This window comes from Passer domesticus, chromosome 7 (genome assembly GCF_036417665.1).
Source record: "Passer domesticus isolate bPasDom1 chromosome 7, bPasDom1.hap1, whole genome shotgun sequence".
In the NCBI taxonomy this organism is placed as follows: Eukaryota; Metazoa; Chordata; class Aves; order Passeriformes; family Passeridae; genus Passer; species Passer domesticus.
In genome coordinates, this window is record NC_087480.1 from 7,356,898 (window position 1) to 7,379,497 (window position 22,600).

At 48.8% G+C, this 22,600-nt stretch overlaps 2 protein-coding genes and 1 long non-coding RNA gene across 3 annotated transcripts in view; all 3 read left to right on the top strand.

Annotated features, from left to right (window-relative positions):
* Nucleotides 1-3,656, top strand: part of HS6ST2 (heparan sulfate 6-O-sulfotransferase 2) — a 126,919-nt gene extending 123,263 nt beyond the window's left edge. Inside the window, exon 2 of the mRNA XM_064426662.1 lies at nt 818-3,656. Within this exon, the coding sequence (XP_064282732.1) occupies nt 818-1,520 (703 nt within the window). The 3' untranslated portion in view covers nt 1,521-3,656. The remainder of the gene's footprint in view (nt 1-817) is intronic.
* Nucleotides 3,657-5,389: 1,733 nt separating this feature from the next.
* LOC135304090 (uncharacterized) lies at nt 5,390-16,192 on the top strand. Its single transcript, XR_010365527.1, has 3 exons — nt 5,390-5,781; nt 14,846-14,994; nt 15,432-16,192. It is a non-coding gene; the product is annotated as an uncharacterized LOC135304090 (long non-coding RNA).
* Nucleotides 16,193-22,163: 5,971 nt separating this feature from the next.
* Nucleotides 22,164-22,600, top strand: part of MBNL3 (muscleblind like splicing regulator 3) — a 92,982-nt gene continuing 92,545 nt past the window's right edge. Inside the window, exon 1 of the mRNA XM_064426667.1 lies at nt 22,164-22,261. The gene's annotated coding sequence lies outside the window, so the exon portion shown is untranslated. The remainder of the gene's footprint in view (nt 22,262-22,600) is intronic.

Below are 22,600 nucleotides of genomic sequence, written 5' to 3' on the forward strand. Positions count from 1 at the left end.
CCCCATGTGTGCTACTATCCTATTGCTTCAAACCAAAGCCAGCACCTCCCTTGAAAATGTTTTCTCTTACAAAATGGTGTAATCATCCTTTAAATTTCTTGTTAGTCACTTAGCTCTCCTCTCTCATCATTTCAGTCCTGTATCAGATGAAGGCATGAGAATAAAACAAGATTTACATGGGCTTTGCCAAGGTCCTTGTTAGGGTGGAAGTGGTTTGGGGTTTCTGGGCACATCCCATTGATCTGGCCTGCAAAAGAAAAGGTCCTGTAGGAAATGCTCAGAGGTGTAATGCTGCTCTGGGGCTCGTGCAGCTGAGACCCACAGCTGCTCCTCAGGAACGTAGCACAGGCAGCTCTTTGCTGTCTGTGCAAACCTGTCAGTGCAGCTCTGTTGTACAAGGAAATTAAAAGAGCCAGAGCTACCTGTGTCCTGCTTGGGTCGTGGCTGACATCCTGGGAGATACTTCAAGTATTCTCCCAAGGTCTGGCACGACCATCAGCTGGAGCACCAGCGGGAGCCTGTTGCCACATGGACAGCCCAGTGGGAGTCTTGGCTTCCCTTGGCCTCTGTAGAGACACCAGCAGTTAAACAGAGACAGCTCTGTGTGTGTGCAGGTACATGCAGCCCTTCACACTCCCCGGGGATTTGTTCAGCCGTCCTTCACCCCGTGGAGGTGAGCTCACCGAGGAGCCTCTGCAGCAGGGCTGCTGAAAGCCTCCTAAGTGCATCTGCCTGTTTGTATTGATTTTGAGCGTTAATGCACTCGGTGCTGGAGACGCAGGGGACTAAACGCTCTGTTTTCCTCTCCCCCTGGCAGGAATTTCTACTACATCACCATCCTGCGTGACCCCGTGTCCCGGTACCTGAGCGAATGGCGCCACGTGCAGCGCGGAGCCACGTGGAAGGCGTCGCTGCACGTCTGCGACGGCCGGTCCCCCACCACCGAGGAGCTGCCCAGCTGCTACACGGGGGACGACTGGTCGGGCTGCTCCCTGCAGGAGTTCATGGACTGCCCCTACAACCTGGCCAACAACCGCCAGGTCCGCATGCTCTCCGACCTCAGCCTGGTGGGATGCTACAACCTGTCGGTCATGCCCGAGGAGCAGAGGAATAAGGTTCTGCTGGACAGTGCCAAGGAGAACCTGAAGCGCATGGCCTTCTTCGGCCTGACCGAGTTCCAGCGCAAGACTCAGTATCTCTTTGAGAAGACTTTCAACATGAACTTCATCTCGCCCTTCACGCAGTACAACAGCACGAGGGCCTCCAGTGTGGAGATAGACAAGCAGACTCAGCAGCGCATCGAGGCCCTCAATTTTTTAGACGTGGAATTGTACGATTATGCAAAAGACCTGTTCTTGCAGCGGTACCAGTACATGCGGCAGAAGGAGCACCAGGAGGCGCGGCGGAAACGCCAGGAGCAGCGCAAGATCCTGCGGGCCAAGCAGGCGCACCTGAGGGAGCAGGGGGAGAACAGCTCCAGCACTGACTACACAGGGAACGTGGAGCGCTGGCGGCGGTAGTGGGGGGCACCTGCCAGGCAGAAAAGAAGCAGAGCCCAACCCAGCCTGCAAGCCGGAGATGGCGAGTGATGCTTCTCAAGGGTCTGAAGCAAAAAGAGGTCGAAATGTTGCCTTTGCAGTTGCCTTTGCAGTAAATGTTGTACTGTACGTGGAACACTTAATCTTAGCGTGTAATTGAATTGTCCTTTTTGGGTTTGTTGGATTATTTATGGAATACAGGAGCCATCTCGGCTCATCGGAAATGTTTGCTTGGACATTTATTTAAAAGAAGTGAAAGAAAAAAAAAAATCCTTAAATTAGTCATGAGTTCAAAATGGGATGCTGGAAAATGTTTATGATGCTCGGCTGAAATCTATCTGGGAAGCAAACTCATTTCCTAATAACGAGCATTTAGCATACTCTCACAATACAGTATATGAACAAATCCTTTTCCTTTGATTTTATCTTAATTTTAATTTAATAATGTGTTTTCAAGGGCACCAACTGCTTATGATATTTACCAAGTTAATGAGTGGACGATGAAGGGAACAGTAAAGGTCTAGAAAAATTATCGACTAGTTTTATGTATAATATTGGCTTTTAAAATGAATAGAAGTAATTTCTCTAGTTATATAAATATTTAAAATTTTAAACTTTTTCTACCTACTGCTGTTTAGAGTTTTAAGCTTGATCTATCTCATATTAAAAAAAAAGAAAAAAAATACATACATACCTTTCTGAACTCAATGCCAACGTTATAAGACACTGTTTCCAGAATTTTTCAGGGCAGTCTGATTTTAACCATTCTGGAAAAGTTACAGCACATTCTCATGTTTGTTTCATAAAGCCTTCTCCAAGTTATAATCCTGTGACAGTGTCTCATTTTAAGTCTTTCTTACCCATTAGAATACATAATGCCGAATTTATCATTCCTTAATAATTGGTGGTATAAACTAGATGAAATTATGTTGCTGATATTTGTGTAGTGTCTTTAAAAAGTCATAAAACTCTCTAATCCCAGCAATATTATAAAGAGAATTGCTCAATGGAAGTAGATTTACACTTGAATTAGGATTTACTTCCAGTAAATCTTTGCTACACCAGATAAGAACAGGGCTTTTTTTTTTTTTTTTCCTATGCTCTTGAGCCCTTCATAGCGATGACGGATGAGGACTGGGGACGACGGAAGCCAGATTTTCCATAGCCATAGTTTCAGGAGGGGAAGGAGGTGTGGTGCAGGGGGTGCACAGCCTGCTCCCGAGCGGGCTCCGCGGGGTGCGGGGCTGGATCCCCGGGATCCCCGGGATCCCTCCGGCCTCCCCGGCCCACGGGACAGCAAACGGGCTGCCAGGGGCTCCTACAAATCTCTATGCAAAAAAAAAAAAATACAAACCTCTGCAAGGCTTGGGCCAGACTTTGAGCGAGCTCAGCACGTTTGTCCCGCAGTGCTCCCGGGCTCGGCACTGAGGGCCCTCTGTGGCCCCAGGGACACGATGCTTACAAGGCTCACTTGCACTGTTGCCTTTCACCTGTAATACTCTATACACCATGAAGGCAGGGGGGCAGAAAATGAGGCAGAAGGCTTTAAAAACATCTTACGGCTCCACGCCTAAGTTACCTGGAGGTGGTTTCACATCTGATGTTGTGTGGCTGCCTAAGGGCAGCAACCCTGCCAAGGGCAAGGGGAGAGCAAAGCAGCAGCAAACCAATACCCTGCATTAGCAGCTTTGAGAAGAGAATAACTTCATGTACAGCAATTTTTTTTTTAAATGAGAACTGCAGTTGCCAATATGATGTCTCAGTTATATTTTGGTTTTCACGGGGGAAAATAATTCACTCTTGAAACTGAAAGGCACTGCTGTAAACAGGACTTAACTGTGGGGCGAGCTGGAGGCCTGTTGCAGGAGGTGCATCTTGTTTTTATGCTGTGGTGTGCATGGTTTACAGAGACTAGTTGCATTTTCTTTGTGTATACTGTTTATTGTATATAGGGGATGTACGAATATAAGGATACCATTTTGTCATAACCATATCAAATTCTACTGATTTCCACCGTAGACGCTGTCTTATTGTGTAGATTTGCAGGCCAATCCACTGACTTTGATTGTGTCATTTAACAATAGAACTGATAAATAAAATTTAACTACAGGCTTCTGATTTTCATGTGATTATTTCTTTTTCTGACAGAGTGTTGAGAGCTGCACAGTTGAGAATGGATGGTAATTCCAGCATGAGTGGAATAGCAGTTGACAGCAAGTATGTGAATTTGAAGTTATAGCTTTTCTGAGTTGTATTTAAACTACAGCTTTCAAGGGCAAAACCACTTTGGGCTTTTGTCTGGTTCAGTAGTTACTGCAGAGGTTTTGACTTCTGAGCAGCCCTCACTAAAACAAGCTGTGGTTTCTGGTGATTTTAAATATGATTGTTAGTGGTCTGAAGCATTAAGGAATTCTTTCCCTTTGTGTACATATATGTGTGTGTGCATATATATATGATTTATTTTTTGTCCTTTATGAGATACCCACCCTCTATGTTAACTCTGGAGGATGCTGCCTAGCCACTGACTTCCAGTGCATCCCACTGTATCCCTTCTGGGGACACAAAAAAATTGACAGGGACACCTTCCACTGTCCCAGGTTGCTCTGAGCCCTGTCCAGCCTGGCCTTGGACACCTCTAGGCATCCACAGCATCTCAGAGCAACCTGTGCCAGGGCCTCACCACCCCCACAGAGAGGAATTTCTTCCTGATATTTTAGGTATATCTTCTCTCTTTCAGTTTAAAGCCATTCCTCCTTGTCCTGTCCCTCCATGCCCTTGTCAAGGACTCCCTCTTCACCTCTCTTGGAGCCCCTTTAGGCACTGGAAGGGGTTCTAAGATCTCCCCAGAGCCTTCTCCAGGCTCTGGATACCCCCAGCTCTCTCAGCCTGTGTCCAGAGCAGGGGTTCTCCAGCCCTCTGAGCATCTTCTTGGCCAGAGATACCACAAAGATACTTTTTGACAGTTTGGATGGAGGCTTTTTTTTCTTGGTGTCTATAAAAGGTCCACAAGTTTGCCAGGCTTGCAGCAGGACAGGTGACATGAAGGTTTCCACGGGAGACTTTGCCTTGATCTGTTGGAATTCACCAGTGAGGACAGAGCTGCCCTTCTGTGGGTACCTGCAGGGGCATCCTACCTCTTACCTCTGTGAGGCTTTTTGAGCCCTGGGGAGCAGGGGTGGAGGGTGTGCAGCAGATCTGCATTTGACTGGCTGTACAGACAGGTCTGTTAGTGCACTGAGAGTGCTGCAGGAGCAGCTAATGCGATGGAGGTCATGTGAGATGCCTCCCTGCAGCTAAAAAAGCACCCAGCAGTGAAGTCTGGCGTAAAACTAATTGGGGTTGCTTTTTGAGGGGAGTAATTTGACAGCTGAGAAAACTCTTACTGCAGGAGGGGAAGGATGGAGGAGTGGGGGATGTGTTTGGATGGACAAACTTCAGAAGCTGAGGAGCTGCAGCAGTGAGTCAAGTACCTCTCAAACCTCTGGTGCGTTTTGAAAAGGCTGGAGACACATTAACAGAACTCCTTGGAGCACCAAGATGCCTCTTAAGTTTCCAGGGATAGAAAGGGATGTCAGCACTGCCAGCACCCACCCGGGCCAGTCAGTGTGGAGCCCAGGGCTGTTGAGGACATGGTGATGTGTAGTGCCAAAATTAATGTTAAAGAGAAAGTCTTGGCTCCTTTTGCCCTCCAAAAAATTGGGAAGTTTATAACTGTGACACCTGTGTGACCTTGCAAAGGGCTGTATTTGGGTCTTAGAGTTTGGGACTAAAGAGTACCTGGTATGTAAAGGTTGCTGGGAATGAGCTGCTCAGCTGATTTTTGTCAATGACCTTTGCATCTTCTCGATATGGCAAATGGTCCATTTTAGTGTGCTATAGTACATTTGCTTTCAGTGACATAATTTTTGAGTGAAAATGAACTAATGGGCTTTTTTGTGTTGTTTTTAAAATTCACACATTATCCAAGTATCAGAGCCATGGGTAACACCTGACAGATACCAGTCCAATTGCTGTTTCAGCTGTTTCTGCTCATGACATCAGTGAGGAGATGAGAAGGAAACCTGATACATCTCCTCTCTTAAATTTGAGCCAGAAATATCAGGTAATTGAGGAAACCTGTCAAACTAATGCAAACCTTGAGCTGCAGCCCTGAGCTGCCAGGCTGGCCCAGTACTCCAGGGAGGAACAGAGAGCAGTTCTGGGTGGAGAGGTCATACTTGCAGAGATGCCTTCTGCAGGAGAGGTATTTTCCAAGCAGGGGATAAATTTAAATATTTCACATGCTAGAAATGTCCCTGTCTGCAGAGCATTTGGGTGGAGCTGGGGGTGGTTTGGTTATTGCTGCACCCTGCTCGGGGCAGTGCCTGGGAAGGGAGAAGTGGAGAGTCCTTCCCAAGTGGGAATGGGGATGCTGGGATGGGGATGTGGGATCTCCTGCCTCCAGAGTGGATGGAGCACTGCCAAACCAAGCAGTGACCCGAATGAGGGTGGGCTCCAGGCTCTGTGGGCAGCTGGCACCGTGTCCTTCCTGCCCTCCTGGCAGCTGTGGCTCCTCGGAGGAGCAGCCTGCACAGACCTTCCTGAGCAAATAGCCCAGCATCTGAACTCTTACCTATGAAATTCAATTCTGGGTTTCCTAAAGCAATCTCCCTGCTCCACCAGCCTCATCAGGGAAGAGTGTAATTTCATTTAATCCATTTCTTGAGTTCAGAGTGAACGGCGTTGCCATCATGCTAATATCACTGCTCTGCCATCTCTAGAGACGGGCTGACGAGTTTGGGCCTGAAATCGAATTTAGCTCTGAGCTTCCAGAGGATCTATCAGCCAAATTACCCGTGGTCTCTACCCAGCAGCTCTGTCATGCAGTTTAGCTCTGTGAGGATACATTAGGCCAGGCAGGAGAGGTTATATTGCTTTTTGTTTGGGGAGCAATGAAATGCTGAAACAATATATATGCAAAACAATCAAAATAGTTATAGTGAGAGCTGAGTGTTCATTTTCAGGACAGTACAACCACTGCCTTTTGGTATCCTCAGCTATTTTAATCTGTTCCCTCATATGACTACAAATAAGGTTTTCACTTGATAGCATGTGCACAAGCAGTTGGGAACATAAACCTCTATATAAGCTAGAGAGATTAATGTCAAATATATGTATTTTCTGATGGGCATTCATGGGCAGAGGGATGCAAATGGGTCCTGGCACAGCAGTCACTTGAGCCCTCATTCTGATAACTCTCTCAGCTCTACAGTATCAGCTGGTGGCCAATGGCACAATACTTGTTTTGCCAGTGAATAGCAAGTTTTCTGATACATGAAATTTGGGAATTATGATCATTACAGTAGGAAATTGATGAGTTCGGGGGATGTTTAGACCAAAGGAGAGATTTTGGAATAGCTCTATGGTTTGAGGTTCTCAGCACACACTTCATTGTCCCTCTTTGAAACTACATCCTTCTTTTAAATGCTGTCTTTAGATTATAAAGGCAATCTGTAATGAGTTCAATTGATGCACAAGCTGAATTAAACATTTGATTTCAGATTAAATGGTTTAGCCTGGCTTGGGAGAGAAATATTGTGACCTTTTCCTTTCAACACATCCTCCAAATATAAGATGCTGGTTTTTGGGTGGGCTGTGGCTGTAAGGGACCCCTCTCCCCTTTGCTATCATTGCTTGGTTCTTGATACAGCAACAGCTCTGTAATGTTATTAATATTAGGTGAAGCACGTGGAAAATGTTCTTTTGTGCCACATAAGCTGGTGAATTGGGGGGTCATGCCTCGTGGGAGATGTGTGCTCCACTGGGGCAGACTGGGAATTTCCCCTCTGGGCATGGCAAGCTGGGAAGCGTATTAATAGACATCATTACATTAGAATAATTGCTGTGGAATCAGCAAGCGCCTACATAATCTTTAATGCCTGGGAAATCTCACACAGTTTCAAAATAATTAAAAGTGGGATTAATCTAGATGCCAGACAACTCCTGCCTAATTACTAATGAATAAAGCTGTCTGAATGGCTGCAGCACCGTCAGCAGCAGCAGCAGCCTCTGAAGTCAATCCCCTGCTAAAGGGTGACAGGGCAGGGGCCTGGCTCAGTCCTTGTCCCTGTCCCTGCAGGCTGTGACTGCCCAGAGGTCGGTGAGAGACTGGGGAGAGGCTGCTGGGGACGGGAGACACGGGACAGGGGGCCCAGCCCTCCTGGAGCATCCCTGGTTGTGCAGGTGTGCTCTGCATGTGGCTGAGAGCCGGCCCCGAGCCAGCCCCAGGGCAGGGATTTGGGGACAGAGAAGGGTGCAGAAAGGGATTTTGTGGCTGGGTGAGAAACCACAGCTGGGCAGGGGCCCTCAGCAGCAGCTCTGATCCCAAACATCAGCTGGGCAAAACCCCTCCTGGCTGCAGCTGATGTTTGCTCACAGCCTGGGCCAGGAACTTCGGCTCCCGGGAGCAGCTTCGCAGTTTTGTGGGGCTGTAAATACACAAAAAGCCAAAATTCTCCCTGCAGGGAAGGTGCTGTGGTGCACATCCCCCCTGGGAACACCCTGGCTGTGTGTCCGGGGTAGAACCACCACGTCCAGATGGACCCCAGTGCCACTGCCTGGTGCCCAGAGTGCCCCGAGGCTGTTTGCAGACACCAGCCACAGATTTACCAGGATTACCAGGATTTGTGTTCTCTGAAGAACTGCCACACCTGGAGTAACTCCTGCTGCTGGACTGAAGGCCAGGAATTCCCCTTTCCTCAGTTCCCAAGGATAACCTCTGCTGCTGCTGGGAAGTGCATTTACTGCTGCTGCCTTTGCCCCATTTGCTGCAATCCTTGGAGGTTTTCTTATGGACATGTGTTTATTTTGATTCAATAGAAAATCACATGGTTAGCCCCTCATATCAGAGGGGCTAATTGATGGGGTGGACAGATGAGTGCAATGAGCAGGTCTGGGTGTATTGCTTATTTTTATATATAGATATAATTATATATTTATGTAAATATATATGTTATATAAATATATATTTTATATATATGTGTGTAAAAGTATATCTATACTTTTATATACATATATAAAAGTTAAGGGTGCTTCCTGGGAGTAATGAATCGAGAATAAAAAGTAGTGATATACCAAATTTTTAAAATACAGAAACATATATTCTTACAGTACAAACATATGGGAATAATGAGGAGGGAATCACAGAACTGATTCTCACAGGTCCTGTGTTCCATTGCCTGAGTTTGCACATGGAGGACTCTCACCTGGAGGTGGCCCAGGTGGTGCCAGGTACCACCACTGCTGGCAGGCAGCTGAGCCAGGAGGTGACACATGGGCAGCTATTCCAGGAGGAATGGTGGAGAGCTCTTACCCTAGCCAAGGAGCCTGGAATGTGACCAACATTCTGGAAATCACTTAAGATTTGTGAGCTGTGAGTGGGCTAATCCCCTCCTCAGCAAGCCACGTTTGGGACCTCACGTCTGGGGCTGCTCAGGGTGGGTGAGTGGGGCACAGGGAAGGACAGAGCGTGTCCATGGTGAGTCCTGTGCCCTCTGCCCTGCCATACCGTGGGTACCACTGCTGTGTTTCAGCTGCATCCCCTCTGGGATTGCTCACAGATCCCCCAGCCCAGCTGGGTCCTGCCCAGGCAGCCCCCGAGCACCAGGCTCTGCCAAAATAAAGCTGCCAGGTTTGATGTGCCAGGGAGGCACTGCCAGCACCACGCCAGCCAGAGGTGGGCAGCAACAGCTTTCCCAAACATCCCTTCCATCGTGTCCTGCAGTTCCATGGTGGAGAGAGCACAGATGACAATGAAGGATGTCCTGCCTCCCTTCCTGCCCTTCAGAGCACGTTCCTCACCGTGGCTGCCTGGCTGTCCGTGCCCGTGCTGTGTGGGTGGCTCTGCAGGGTCCCTGTGCTGCTGCTGACTCACTCACAGTGCCACTTCCCCTCACCAGCTGGTCACACTATTGCAATGCTGCCTTTTCCTTTTTTCATTTTTTGTTTTTTAATTCTCTGTTTATGGCCTTGCTGAGAAATGCTGCATTGGCGTCAGTGTGTGCAAAGTGCTGCCTGCAGAATTCCAAGTCCCTTCCAGGGCCTTTCAGGATGTCACTGCCAGTCTGGAAGGAGTCGTGCTGGCTCTTTGTCAAACATCACATTGATTTTAAAATTACTCTGATGGCTCTTTAAGGCAGTGCACTTTTTGTGCCTTCTGCATTTGTCAGAGCTGATCTCTCCCTTTCCCGTGGAAGGGCAGGGGGGTGGCATTATCTGGTTTGGCTGCATTTATTCTCTGGGAGTGGCAGGTCAGATTTCAGATGGGGAGAAGATGATCAGAACTGAAACGTCAGACTCTCCACTTTTTCCCAGTGGTGCTCAGCTCCTGAGCAGGATGGAACTCACAGAACACACTCTGTCAGCAGAGCTTCTCCTCCCAAGACACCTGGGTGGTGGGTAAGACAACAGTGCCTGGTCTGGAGGTTTGTAAGGCACAGGCTGTGATAAAGGGAGAGTGGGGTCCACATACTCCTGCCTCCTTCTTGTTTGTTGAATCTGGCCACCCATGCCCTAAATCCTCACCCCTTTGACCTGGCTGCTTTTCTGTCACTTCTGCACAAAAGTGAAGGCCAAACCAAAGGCTGCAGAGGCAACGTTAGAAATTAAGGTGTAAAGGTAAGTCATTCTTCTGCACACTCCAGGACAGCCTTTCCATGAGGATAAATACAATCTCTGTATCTGCACAGCTGTTAATACTGTAAATGAAATATAATGTTTTTCAGATTACTGAATCATTGTTGTCAGTAGAACAAGCAGCCCAAGCAGGCTGCCAAGGCAGGAGATGAAAGAAATCATTAATTTTATGTTCCTGGTTCATGCACAAATTTCTGAGCGAGAGTGATTAACTGCTGGGACAAGCCACTGAGGGGAGCAGGGGATCTTCCAGTTGCTGCTGTCTCCAGATGAAGGCTGGCTGCTGCTCTGTGAGAGACTTTTGCCACATAAAGTTGCACTCTGTGCAAGTGCAACCAGCTGAATTGTGGAGGGAGCCCACCAAGAGCAGAGGCCAAGTGGAGACAATTTAGTCATCTCAGCCACCCTTAATTCTTGTGCCATGCTCTTAGAAAAGGTCCTGCTGCTATGTGGGTTCTGAATATTCATGGGTCAGTTCATTCTGTCCCCTTAAAGAAATATCTCAGCTGGCAGCAGCCTCTGGGGCAGTGCTGCTGTCCCTGTGCCTGTGGGGATGGTGCCAGAGCTGCAGGGGACAGAAGTTCCCTGCAGGATGCTGTGCAGGGCCGTTCTGTGCAGCCTTAGAGCTTCCCTGCAAGGGAAACCTGGGCATGGAGAGTGCAGCACTTTGCCTTTGGGGGTGGGAGGGAGGCTGCCCTGAGGGTGACAGCGTGGCAGAGCTGCCTTCCACCAGTCAGCTGCAAAACAGAACTGCCCTGCTTTGACCATTTTGTATATTGGTCATTTATATATTGGTCATGACAGAGGCCAGTGGTCTTCATCTGACCCTGGCACTGCTCATCTTCCTCACAGAACTCGTGTGTGGGTTGGGTGCATCCCTGCAATTGCAGCACTGCAGCTGAGAAATTGTTCTGATTAATTCTCAGGGCAGATAATAATTAAGCAGGATGCACCTTGGATTTGCTTGACCTAAGTGTTGGGGTGTGGCTCATTTCTCTTGCTTTGTCTGATGGTCAACCTGGCTCCCAAGGGAGGGCTCAGCATGCAGGGGAGCAGAGAAGATGCAGTCAGGTTTGGAGGGAACTCATGGAGCACATCTCAAGGTTGACTTTCCTGTGAGTCCTCGGAGAAGAGCCCATTCCTCTGGCCCTGACACCAAGGATGCTCCTTGCCTTAGGCTGTTGTGTGAGGAAGACTTTGCTGCTGATCATGGGGAGCAGTGTTCCATGTTCCCACCTGCCCAGCAGCAGAGATGGCTGCACATCACAACCCAGCCTGACCTTGGCCCTCATCCAGTGCCAGGATCTCTGCCCTCAGGGCAAAGTTCTCCCCTCCCTGGCCCCATCTGAGGTCCAGGGGAAAAAGAGGCATTTATTGAAAGGATTTCTGTGTGCTGGCCATGTTCTGCTTGGTATTCAGAAGTGGAAGAAAGTGGGAACTGTAATATTTACATCCATGCTGATTTAGGCTTTAATTTAGGCAATAGAATGCAATCTTTATCTGGACTTTAATAGCTTTTCTCTTATTTTGCTCCACAGCTACTGGGAAATGTGAGCTCCTTTACTACGTGACTACTTAGACCAATAAAGGAGCTGTTTACTTTACACATTAGTTTGCAGGCAGCCTCCTGCAAGGCTGCTGGTGGAGGCTGCCTTTGTCCATGGCTGTGAGTATGAATATGCATAATTAATAAATGTTATTTGCTGGACATTTATTCCTGAGTGTCTCAGCTCTCCTTGACCGAGAAATTCTGTCTCTTTGAGATCTAATGAAAGGTTTAGACTTTTTAATTTATTTTTTTAGATTAGTCTCAGAAAATAACCCTATTATTCTAATAGCTAGATCAGTCCCTGAGGAAGATATGAATAAATGAAAAAGCAATAGGTGAAAAATAGGCCAGAGCTGCTATTACAGAAGAGTCTTTCTGACCTTTTAATTTTTGGTTCAGAAACACAGGAAATCAGATTGTGAGCATACAAAATTCAGCCAGCTGCTCCTGCAACCCCAGTAGCTGTTTTTCTGTTCAGGAGTGGCAGAATTTCAACTAGAGCAAACATCTTCTCTGGAAATATATTTTAAGTGCCTGTTGTATTAAATCTGTTTCAGGTTGCATTGAGTGCACGAAATTCGTTGTCTGTGTTCAATCCCATTTTGGATTGTACACACTAGAGGGAGCCATGGAAAAACCAATCCCCAGCCTGCTGCCAGGCTCCTGCCGTTCTCCCCAAAGCCCCGGGCCCTGCCTGCTCCTGACCTCTCCCCTGGGAAAATGGGTCTTTAAGGAGCAAACCCTTAAAAAAAAAAATCCCCCAAAAAACCCTAAAGGAAAAAAAACAAAAAAAAAAAAAAAAAAAAAAACAAAAAAAAAAACAACACAAAACACTGCAGGAGCAGTTTGTTGAGATTAAAGTGAATTGCTTGAATATGCTGGTGTTGGTCAAAATTTTAGATGGAAAAGGCATTTATTTCAATATATCTAAATGTTGCCTTTTGAGAATGTCCCAGGCTAGGTGATGTTGGTCCTTTTGGATGTTGCCCCGTATTCCTCTTTCCCACTGAAACATTGTGTGTACACCCAGGAGATGCTCTTACACAGTATCCCACCCTCAGGAGGACAGCCATTGTTGAAGGTATCCAGGAGTCAGTTAAAATGTTTCAGGAGGCAGGAAATTTTTTTTTGCAACTCTCTTTCATCTGAAATTCCATGTTTCTCCTGCTTCCCAGGTTTTTGTGTGCCCATCACCCACAAATTTGCCTAATCTCTTCTTAAAGTCCCCTGTGCTCCCCATACTGATTCCCAGAGCGGGGAGTCCTTGGGGCTGGGGGAGAGGGAGCTCCTCTGGTTTCCTTCTGCCTGGGCTCTCTTTGCCTTGGGAAACAGGGAAAGAGAGCTCCCAGCTCAGCAGCAAATCCAAGATTCTGGCTGCCTCCGGAGCCCCCATTTTCCTCAGCCAAATGATGCTTGTTTATAAGGCATGATTCAGGATAGCAGATACTCATTTTTGCCTCCTTTGGGAGCTGGTGGTGCAATCCCTGTGTGCTGATGGATCCCTGAGCAGGTTAATGCACTGTGCGAGGCCAGGACGAGCCATGCAGCCCCTGCAAGTCCTGCATTTTCACACTGGCTATTTGCCCTGGCAGCTTTATGGGAAAGAGTGGGGCTGTGAGTGGAACAGGGCTGGAATCAGAGCAGGGATGTGAGGATTTAGCCCATGCTGTTGTTAGTGGTGGCCACAGCGCTGCATGTGTGAAGCCCAGATGAAAACAGGAGCAGGCTGTTTGCTCTGCTGCCTTACAGCACAACAGCAGCTTTGTTGGAGCTCTGATGAGCTGTCTCTGCTGCAGCTCGGGTGCAGGCTGCTCTTCTGTCTGCAAGGAAACATCATCTCTGTTAAGGCAGAAATGTCTCCCCATGAATGACAAGAAAAGAAAAGCTGAGCAGTGGTCCTGTCAAGCGCTGTTCCACTGATAAAACAGAAAATAGGACAAAAGTTTTCTCCCATCAAACAGGGTTATTCTCAGCCAAGAGCAGACATCTCCCATTTATTTATATCCTCTTGCTCCTGTGCTCTTTTCGTACTCCCATCTGTATAAAGTTTCAAAGGGGCTCCAGGCCTGATGCTGCAAGTCCCCAAAAGACCTCATTGAGGTAAATAAATCCAGCAACAGGCTGGCAGAGAGTAACAGCCACGAGGAAACTCACTGGGAAGGCTTTCCAGGGTTGCAGCCGGACCCTGGCACAGAGGAGGATGCACAGCTCGCTGGGTGGGACACACACACTGCCACACTGGAGGGTCAGGGCTTGCAGCTGTGCTGGTGCAAGGAGTGGCAATCCCTCCTGGCCTCTCCTGCTCTCCCACAGTGATTAGTGCACCTTTTGTAAGTCATGCAAAGAAATATTAGCTGAGTAATACCTAAACAAAGGCTCTGTGTGTTTGGGGACGGTGGGGAGTGTGCAGGCTGGGCTGCCCGGGCAGCCCAAGAGCAGATTTAGAGCAGCTTTTACTTTGTGATGAAACCTGTCACACACTTCTGCTTGGAGCAGTGACCCTGGAGGAAGAAATGAGAACCCATTTGGGAAAAGGTGGTACTTCCATAGATCATCATATCCCGAGTCCCCCAGTGACCCACGGAAGTTTGTTCCCACCCAAGATGGAGATATTATTCCGAAGTGAGCTGCAATGCACAGCAGGCACAGTGTCTCTCAGTGCTGTGGTCTGCAGGGAGAGTCTCCAGGGGGATGGTGCTGGTTGCATTTGGAGATGATTCAGAGGGACACACCAGGGACAAATCATGTCTGGGTTCCCCTGCATGCTGGACATTGTTGGGAAACAATTTTTCTGCTTTTCAGACGCCTCTCAGGCTCTCCAAAGGCACAGCTGAGCACTGAGGGGCAGAGCTGTGTCCTGTGTGTTGTTCCCGACCATTGTACCTGGTTTTATTTAGGAAAAAAAGACAGCAAGGGTGGCAGAAGCCATTCTTTGTCATATAATGCAGCAACTGAAAGGAGAAACCCTGCTTTTTATGGCTCTCAAGGAAAGGCTTTCCATTTAGCCCAGGAGTAGCAGCTGTTCTCCCAGTTTACAACACACAAACAGACGGCATTGTTTTCTGATTTGCCTTTTTTATTACAGCTGATATTGGATGGATAGCTAGCAAAAAAACCACAAACAAACAAACAAACAAAAATCCAACAGGGGAAGACCGGCCCAGCTGGTTCACTTTATGGCTTTTGGGAACTGCAGGAGCCCAGCACATGCTCTTCCAGGCAAACACCACCCAGGTACACCCGTGATCAGTGTTGCTCTCTCTGGGTTCGTGGGAAAAGGGTCTCCTTAGGGTGGGAGGGGCAGTGAACAGGTGGTCCCAGGGGACTTTCTTGGATATGGGATGTATGCAAGAGCTGGGAGGTGCCCCATGAGCCAGCCTGTGAGGGTGGCTCTGCAGCCTGTGGGGAGCACTGCAGTCAAAAGGGACTTTTCTCCCTCAATTCATCAAACACAATTGCATTAATGTGAGGGAGCAGAGCACTGAGTAGGCGGGGGCCATTTTAACAATGCGGTGATGCCTTTTTTATTTATTTATTTCACCAAGATCGCACCTGCAAATGGCTGAACTGATTTCTGTAAGTCAGGCTGCTCCGGTCAGGTGCTCAGCGGGTATTGCTGCCTCGGCTGATCTTTCTGCAGGCAGCACTGGATTTTATTTTTTTTTTTACAGCTTCCTCAAGCTCATCTACCCTCCCGGCTGCTCTCACGGTGCAGCAAAGCAAAGGGGCTTCTGCCAGGGCTTGCCAGGCAGGCCACTCGGCAGGGCTCTCCTCTGCCTTCGGGTGGTTTGAGCGCTGGTTAATTGGCAGCAGGTTGCTGGCCTCGCTGGAGGCAGGGGCTGTGCCAGCACGCCGCTTCCTCCAGCGCATCGCGCCGCTGATTACAGCCTGACTCAGCCTTGCAGCGCTGCTGCTCTTCCCTTCCCAGCCTCTCCTGGGAGCCGGAGGTTTTGGCAGGCACTTCCTCGGCGTAAGGTGTCTCTGGGGACCCGGGTTCACTCGCCGGGACTGTCCTGTCTCACATGTGCCCAAACTGGCTGCAGGCTCCAGCCATCGAGGGAGAGGAGCGGGTGCCAGCAGCCAGTGAGTCAGAGCACTCCCATGGTATTTGCTAGGCTTGGGTGGGGTTCCTCAGAAATGCCAGTTCGCTTCCAAAGGAACATAAATCACCACATTTATACAAGCTTCAGCTCCACAGATCCCTGTTTAGCAGTCAGGATGGGGTTTACAGTTAATTAAAAAAACAAAAAAGAAGAGGGCATGTGAAAGCAAGACCCAAATGTCTTTAATAATTATCCCAAGAGCGAAAACTTTCACTCTTCTTTCGGATGATGACAAACACTGGGGAGCAGCCGCCCCCGGAAACTCGGGCCCCTCCTGCCTCCCTCCCTTTGAAGCTCGGTTTCCTTCCCCTGGGCGGTGCAGGACGTGACTGGGGACAGTGTGTTGTTCATCACACGCTGGCACTCGGGCCCTGTGGGGGCTGAGCCCGGCTGCTCCTGCAGCCGCCGTGTCCTCCCCGCAGAGCAGCTCCCCGTGGCTGCCTGTGACAGGGGAAAATGGGGTGGCTGCAGCCATTTGCTGCCTTTGGAGGAGGAATTCCTCCTTCCCCATCTTGCCTGGCTCTGCTCACCCCTGCATGGGTGATTTGTGTGGGCCAGGGGGGACAAGAACCCTGCCTTGCAGGAGGAAGGCACCAAGCGCTTTCCTGGGGGTAATCCACCATAACAGTCAGCCAAGAAAAGCTCCCAAACCCCTTTGTTTAAACCAACTGGACCTCTCTTATCTGCCCCACAAACTGAGAGCATCTTTTCCTGCCCTCTTGCTGCTGATCCAAGTCAAGTGACTGAAAGCCTGGATACCTGGTGGCTGGGCTCTCCTTTGCTGCCTGCACCTGATGCTCACAGCCACCCACAGCCCACTGCCTCCTTTGTGAGCCTTGTTCCCCTCCTGTGTTTCTACCTTTGACGTTACGTTCTTTCTCTTGCGAGTCCAAAGAACAAAGCTGTCCTCCCCACGCACTCAGGCACTCCTTCTTTTCCTAACTGAGCTCTGCAGTGCAGAGTTATTAATAAAAAATCACAACGTCATGTACAGCCCGCACCATCACATCTGTCAATGTCACCACGCAAGATTGTGTGTTTTTTCCACCTTTTAATGTTTCTTTGCTGCAGAGGTTGTTTAAAAGGAGGAGGAAAGCTGAGAAATCCCTCCCTACCTGCCAGAAGAAGTGAGTGATTATTTCAGTTAGGGGTGTGGCACTTTGATGTCATCATTCATGGTTATTAAAAACTGTTATTTGAGAATATTCAGCTGCTAAAAATAAAAGAATTCTAATACTCTACCATGATTTATCTTATTGAAGGTGTCAAAAGGATCCTGGTTTGTCAACCTCTTATGTAAAATGTCAATTTCTAAGAGGTGCTCATGGCCTGTGTCTCTGCTCACTCCTTGGTAACCTATTTAAGGTTAAGACTCAGCAGTGTCCATTAAAATCAGCTTCTGCTTGAGTGGGGTTAGGTTTTGAAGACTTGTTTTCAGCATTTCCCATAGTTAGTAGAATCCATACAGAAGTGCAGGAATACAATGTCCCACCAAATGCTGGGTTTCACTGCCATGAGGGTGAGTGATGTGGAAAGCCAAGGCCCCTCTGCCCTGACACACTGAGGCATTCAGGACAAAACCTTCTGAAGAAAATGTTGCAGCAAAAAAACACAACACAGCAGAAGGCAGATTTTATGGTGGGGACCTTTCTGTGTTTTCCCTTTGCAGGATAGGTGGGACCTCCAATGAGTAACCACACTCCCCATAGCAGAGTTTGGCTCACTCCGTTGTTTGTCTAGTAGCAAGAAAAGGAGTTGGCTTGTGGCTTTCTTAGTACCTCAGAGGATTCACAGTCCTGCAGGAATGTGGAGCAGGGGAAGGTGTCACAACATCAGCCTGAAGCACCAAGCTCCTCCAGCATAGGCTGCAGGGAGCACGGGTCTCACGGCCCCCACAAAGGGATCTGCAGGTGGGAGTGAGGGCCCAGAGAACCACTGCAGCCTTCATCAGCCCCCCTGACACAATCACCTCTGAAACAGCCTCCTTCTGTACACACGTGCATTGCCACCATTGCAGCTCTGCAGTCAGCACTCGGATTCCTTCCTGTCACACACCCCTGGGCAGCCTGTGTGTACATCAGCGGGGCTCCTGCCATCGCTGGCTCCCAGGGAGGTGGCACAGGACCTAAATGGGTTTGTTGAGAGCAAGCCAAAGCTGGAATTAGAGTGTGACTGTTGTGTCCATGGGGAGAGAAGCAGCAGCCCCAGCCCAATTCACTGTGTAGGCAAACAGCTGCCAGGAGGGCTTGGTGGAGCCAAGGGAACAGGGTGATGGAGAGAGGGCTGCTCTGGGACTGGAAGCCCCATCCAGTCCTCTTTGTTCTCTGGTTCGTGAGGCTGCCTGGGAGTCTCATAATTTGCAGGTTTAAAATCTGGTGGACTTCAGGGAAGAAGGTGGAAACTGCTGTGGGCTAGGCAGGAGGTAGATCTCTTTCAGTTGTAAAAATCTCTGACTGCCTTGTGCCAGCTTGTGTGAGTGGCCATTTACTTCCCAGCTGGAGAGCTGCACAGTGAGTGAGGGGGAAGGAAATCCCACTCTGTGCTAGAATTGTTTTGGTGTAGAGTATCAGGGATATTTCTTCTTCTGTTGTTACAACTACCTTATACCGCGTGTCACTTTGTGCTGTTTTATTTTGCAATAAGAGCAAAATGTCACTTGCTTTTGCAACCTGTATGTGCCATGGGGCATAACGTGGGAAGAACATTGAATATACCTGTTCCTTCTGCTACCCATGGGTTGTTCACAAAACCACGTTAATATCCCTTCCCTCAAGACACCTGCCAGAGACACGAACATCTCCTGCTTTGTAATTCCTGCCCAGGAGGTTTGGGACACAGATGAGAAGCCATAGACTAAGAGGCCCCAGTCTGGTCCTCTCTGGCTTCTTCCCCTTCCCCTGGGGCAGAGAAGCTCAGGATATTCCTGTTTCTCCTCTCTGCTTCACCCAGCTGGTCTCTGACTTCTCACAGAGTTGAGTGTGGAACCCAGCTGAGTAGCCAGCATCGAATGCAGCCCCTCTGAATCCACCAGCTAAACCCCCTGCTCAAATTTTGCATCTTAGTGCAAATCCCAGCCCAAGTTTCCCAGGCGTGGACACAGCCAGGCTGCCTCGAATGGATGCTGAGAGCAGATCTCACACTTGCACAGCGTGCAAGCAGCTGGAGATGCAAAGCACCACCTCTAGAGAGGAGCCTGCCCTGTGCCAAACAGGGGATGTGGCATGAGTCAAAGTGAGGGACACCAGGAAATAATAGACTTCACATGAAGGAGAGCAATAATTAGCAGCTGTAAATCACCTTTCATCTACAGATCACAGAGGCGTCTCAAGCACTAATTAGCACAGCCTTGCAGCATCCCTGCCCCATAACGAGCACGGGGCAATGGTTATTCCCTCTGCTGGCACGCAGCCACGTGTCCTTGCAGGCACCAGCAAGAGGGAACTGGATTGCAAGGTTGGTCCTGTTCCACTTCTCACAGCCGGGCTGGAGGTTCCTGGGCACCTGTGCCAAGGCTCTGCTCTGTGCCCCAAGCCAGGGCAGGTTTGGTGTCTGCTTCCACAGCAGGTAAGTGAAGATGGGCCAGGGGGAGCAGAACACACTTGGGATACAACCCATTTCTGCTTTGGGTTCTATCTGATATTTGCTGTGTGGAAATCCCTACTTAAAGAAAACTGGAGTGATCAAGGTAAGCTGCTCCAGGAGCAAAAGTCCTCTTTAACAGCATTTTGAGTAAGTATGGCAGGGAAGTTTGCAATCTCCTAAAGTTTCTGTAAATACACATGTGTATATATTTAAATATGAATATTTACAAAACATTTTCAAAAAAAATCTAGAGTTCGTTAACCTTGGTAGTTATCTCTGTAATGTTGGGAAGACACACCCAAAGCACTTGTTACCTCTGGCATGAAGCAGAGAAGACAGGTTTGCAAGGATCTGTATGTGGAGTTGTTCATATTTCTTGGGAAGTACACGGATGCCTGGCCATCCCCAGCTTCAGTCTCCTGCTTCTCTGAGTGGAGTAATCTTTTGTAGGAAAAACTAAATATGCTTTTCTTGGAAGAATTTAAATGTGAGAAAGTGGCATACTCAGGAAATTTCCCAGTTAGCTGTAGGTGAGCCAGACCCATCTTCCTTCCCCCTGGGCTGGTTACCTACAGCACACCAGCAGCACCCCAGTGCCTGAAGGACACAGCATGAGTCTCTGGGTTGCAAAACTTGTCTATTTTGAGTTTGCAGTGAGCAAAATGAAGCAGAAGTTACTGGGCTTCATGTGGGAATTGAAATGTAAGACTGTGAAATACGGGAGAGGGGAATCAGACTGGTTAGTCTCTCTCTGCATTTGAAATGTCTATGAATATTGTTGAAATAGTGCGTGTGATCGTTTTGCATGGCTGAAAATAGCTCTGCAAGGTGCCGGGTGGCAGTGCAAGCCAGCCCTTGGCATCACACAGCTCCCAGCATCGCTTTATTGTCACACCGGGAGCTTTGCTGTACAAAGAAAGCACAACTGGAGTCTGCTGCTTTGTCCATGCTACAAGGAGGTAAATTAAAGACTGGAGAGATTTTAATTTGCTCCAGGACACAAAGAACGTCGGGGCAGAAGTGAGACCTGCAAGCCCTAGCTGACAGTCCCTTGCCCTGACTTCTGAATGGTGTGGGATTCATTTCCTTCGTTAAAAATAACCTTGTTTATAACCTCTCTTTCATGATTCAGCTTTTCTGCAGTCATCAACTGATCGCCATCAAAGCAGGGCAGCATCAGATTTCAGAGGAAGATGCAGTAGGCTGCTGCAGCTCAGGCGTGCTCCTTGCAAAGGGCAGTTTGACGGAGGAAATGAGGGATGCCTTGTCAAAGGGCTGCCCTTTTTGGAGAGGAGATCTCCTCTCTGAAATCGCTGTGCCGAATCCTAAACTGCCTGGAGTTCCTGCTGTGCAAATCCCCACCCATGGCTTCTGCCCTGCCAGAAACACCAGTGCCTCATCACCATGAAGTGGCCCCGTGCAGGCCCAAAGCTACAGACAAGCGTGGTTTTCCTGGTTCCTCTCCTCCTTCTTGCCCGTAGGTCAGAGCATCAGACATGCGCTGCTCTGCATGCGGCGACCTGGGGCCCTACCAGTGGCACAGCTACCAGTTCTGCATTTACAGCAAGACTCATTGCCAAGAAAAATCTCCTAGAAAGTCCCACACACCCACTTTTTCATTCCTTGCACTCTGGTGTGACGTGTCTCACAGGCAGCACAGCTCCCCAGGCTTCTAATGACCATGTTGCGAGGGTTTGCTAACTGCTGCATTATGTTGCCTGCAAAAATCAGGCTACACAGCTGCAATCCTCATCCTGTTTAGCAGACTGGGAAGCAGAGGCACAAAATGGAAAGCACCATCCCTTTCCAAAACCTTCTGGTGGTTTTTGGCTAGCTCTGGATTAAGTTGTCCTGCTCAGATGGGTCAGTGACTGCTGGCCCAAGTGGTGTGCCCATGGACACACAAAAAATCAGCAGCAAACACCCAAGCAGGAGCCAAATCCATGAGACACAATCCTGTGGTGCAAATTTGTGCTCATCCTTCTTTTTTTAGGAGCTAATCCTTTGTCCTTACAGGAAAAGGAATTTTCCATAAATGTATTTTTTTTACACCTCATTGTGTGTTTAATGTTTAACAGTGGGATCATTATGGTTTTATTAGCAGCGTGTAACGCTTTGTCATCTTCAACTGACTTTGCAAACATTAACTAATTGATCTCAACTATGAATCAGTGGTGGTAACTAGGAAGGGAGGCGAAGTGGTCTGCTGCTGCTCACTGGGGAAGAGGCTGTCAGAACAGGGCACAGAAACCAAAGCTCAGGTTTTGCTGCCCAGACCACGAGCATGACAGTTTTATTAGTGTTATTTCCATTAGTGCTGCTGTCAGGGAGGGCTACTCTGTGTGCAATAAACAACCCTCAGCTGCTTCTCCCTGCCTCTGGTTGAGTTCATGCTTGACAAAATGTCACCAAACCCCAAAAAATGCTGAATTAAGGAAAAAAAAAGGTGACTAACTTTGTTTTCCTCAGTGGTTGCCGGTTGTTTTCCGCTTGCCCTAACAAAATGCATAATTCAATTATCTATATTTGTGGGAATTAGATGCTAAAGTCAGAAAGGAGCAGGGCTGCTTGCAGCCACAGCTTGAGAGGTTTTTAAGGGCAGAGACTGGCTCGAAGCATCCTGAAGCCGGCTGCCAGGAAATTAGCTCCTCGTTTGCAGCATGCAGAACATGTACGGCGGCTTCATGATTTACTCGCTCATCTGCTTCACATTGCGCCTCCTCTCCCTCGCGACTGTCCTGGCGTGCGCAATCTTCTGTTGCAAAACAGGAGTGAAAATGAGCACTGCAGCGGGGACGAGCTGTGCCACTGCCCAGGTGAGGGTGGCCAAGCTCGGCAGGGACGCGGCCCCTCGGGGGGACGCAGTGACAGCAGCTTTGGCGGCGGGAGGCTGAGGTGGCGGCTTTGGGGACAGATGGGATGTGTTCGGGGGATGTGGTGATGGCTTGGGGACAGCGGGGATGTGGCCCCTCAGGGTGGGGGTGCAATGATGGCTTTGGACATAAGGATGGGGAGGTGCTGGTGGCTTTGGGGGCAGCAGGAACAGAGTGGGAAGGTGTAATAGCGGCCTTGGGGACAGCAGGGATACGGTGGGGACATGTAAGGGTGGCTTTAGGGACAGAGGGTACAGAGTGGGGAGGTGTGATGGTGACTGG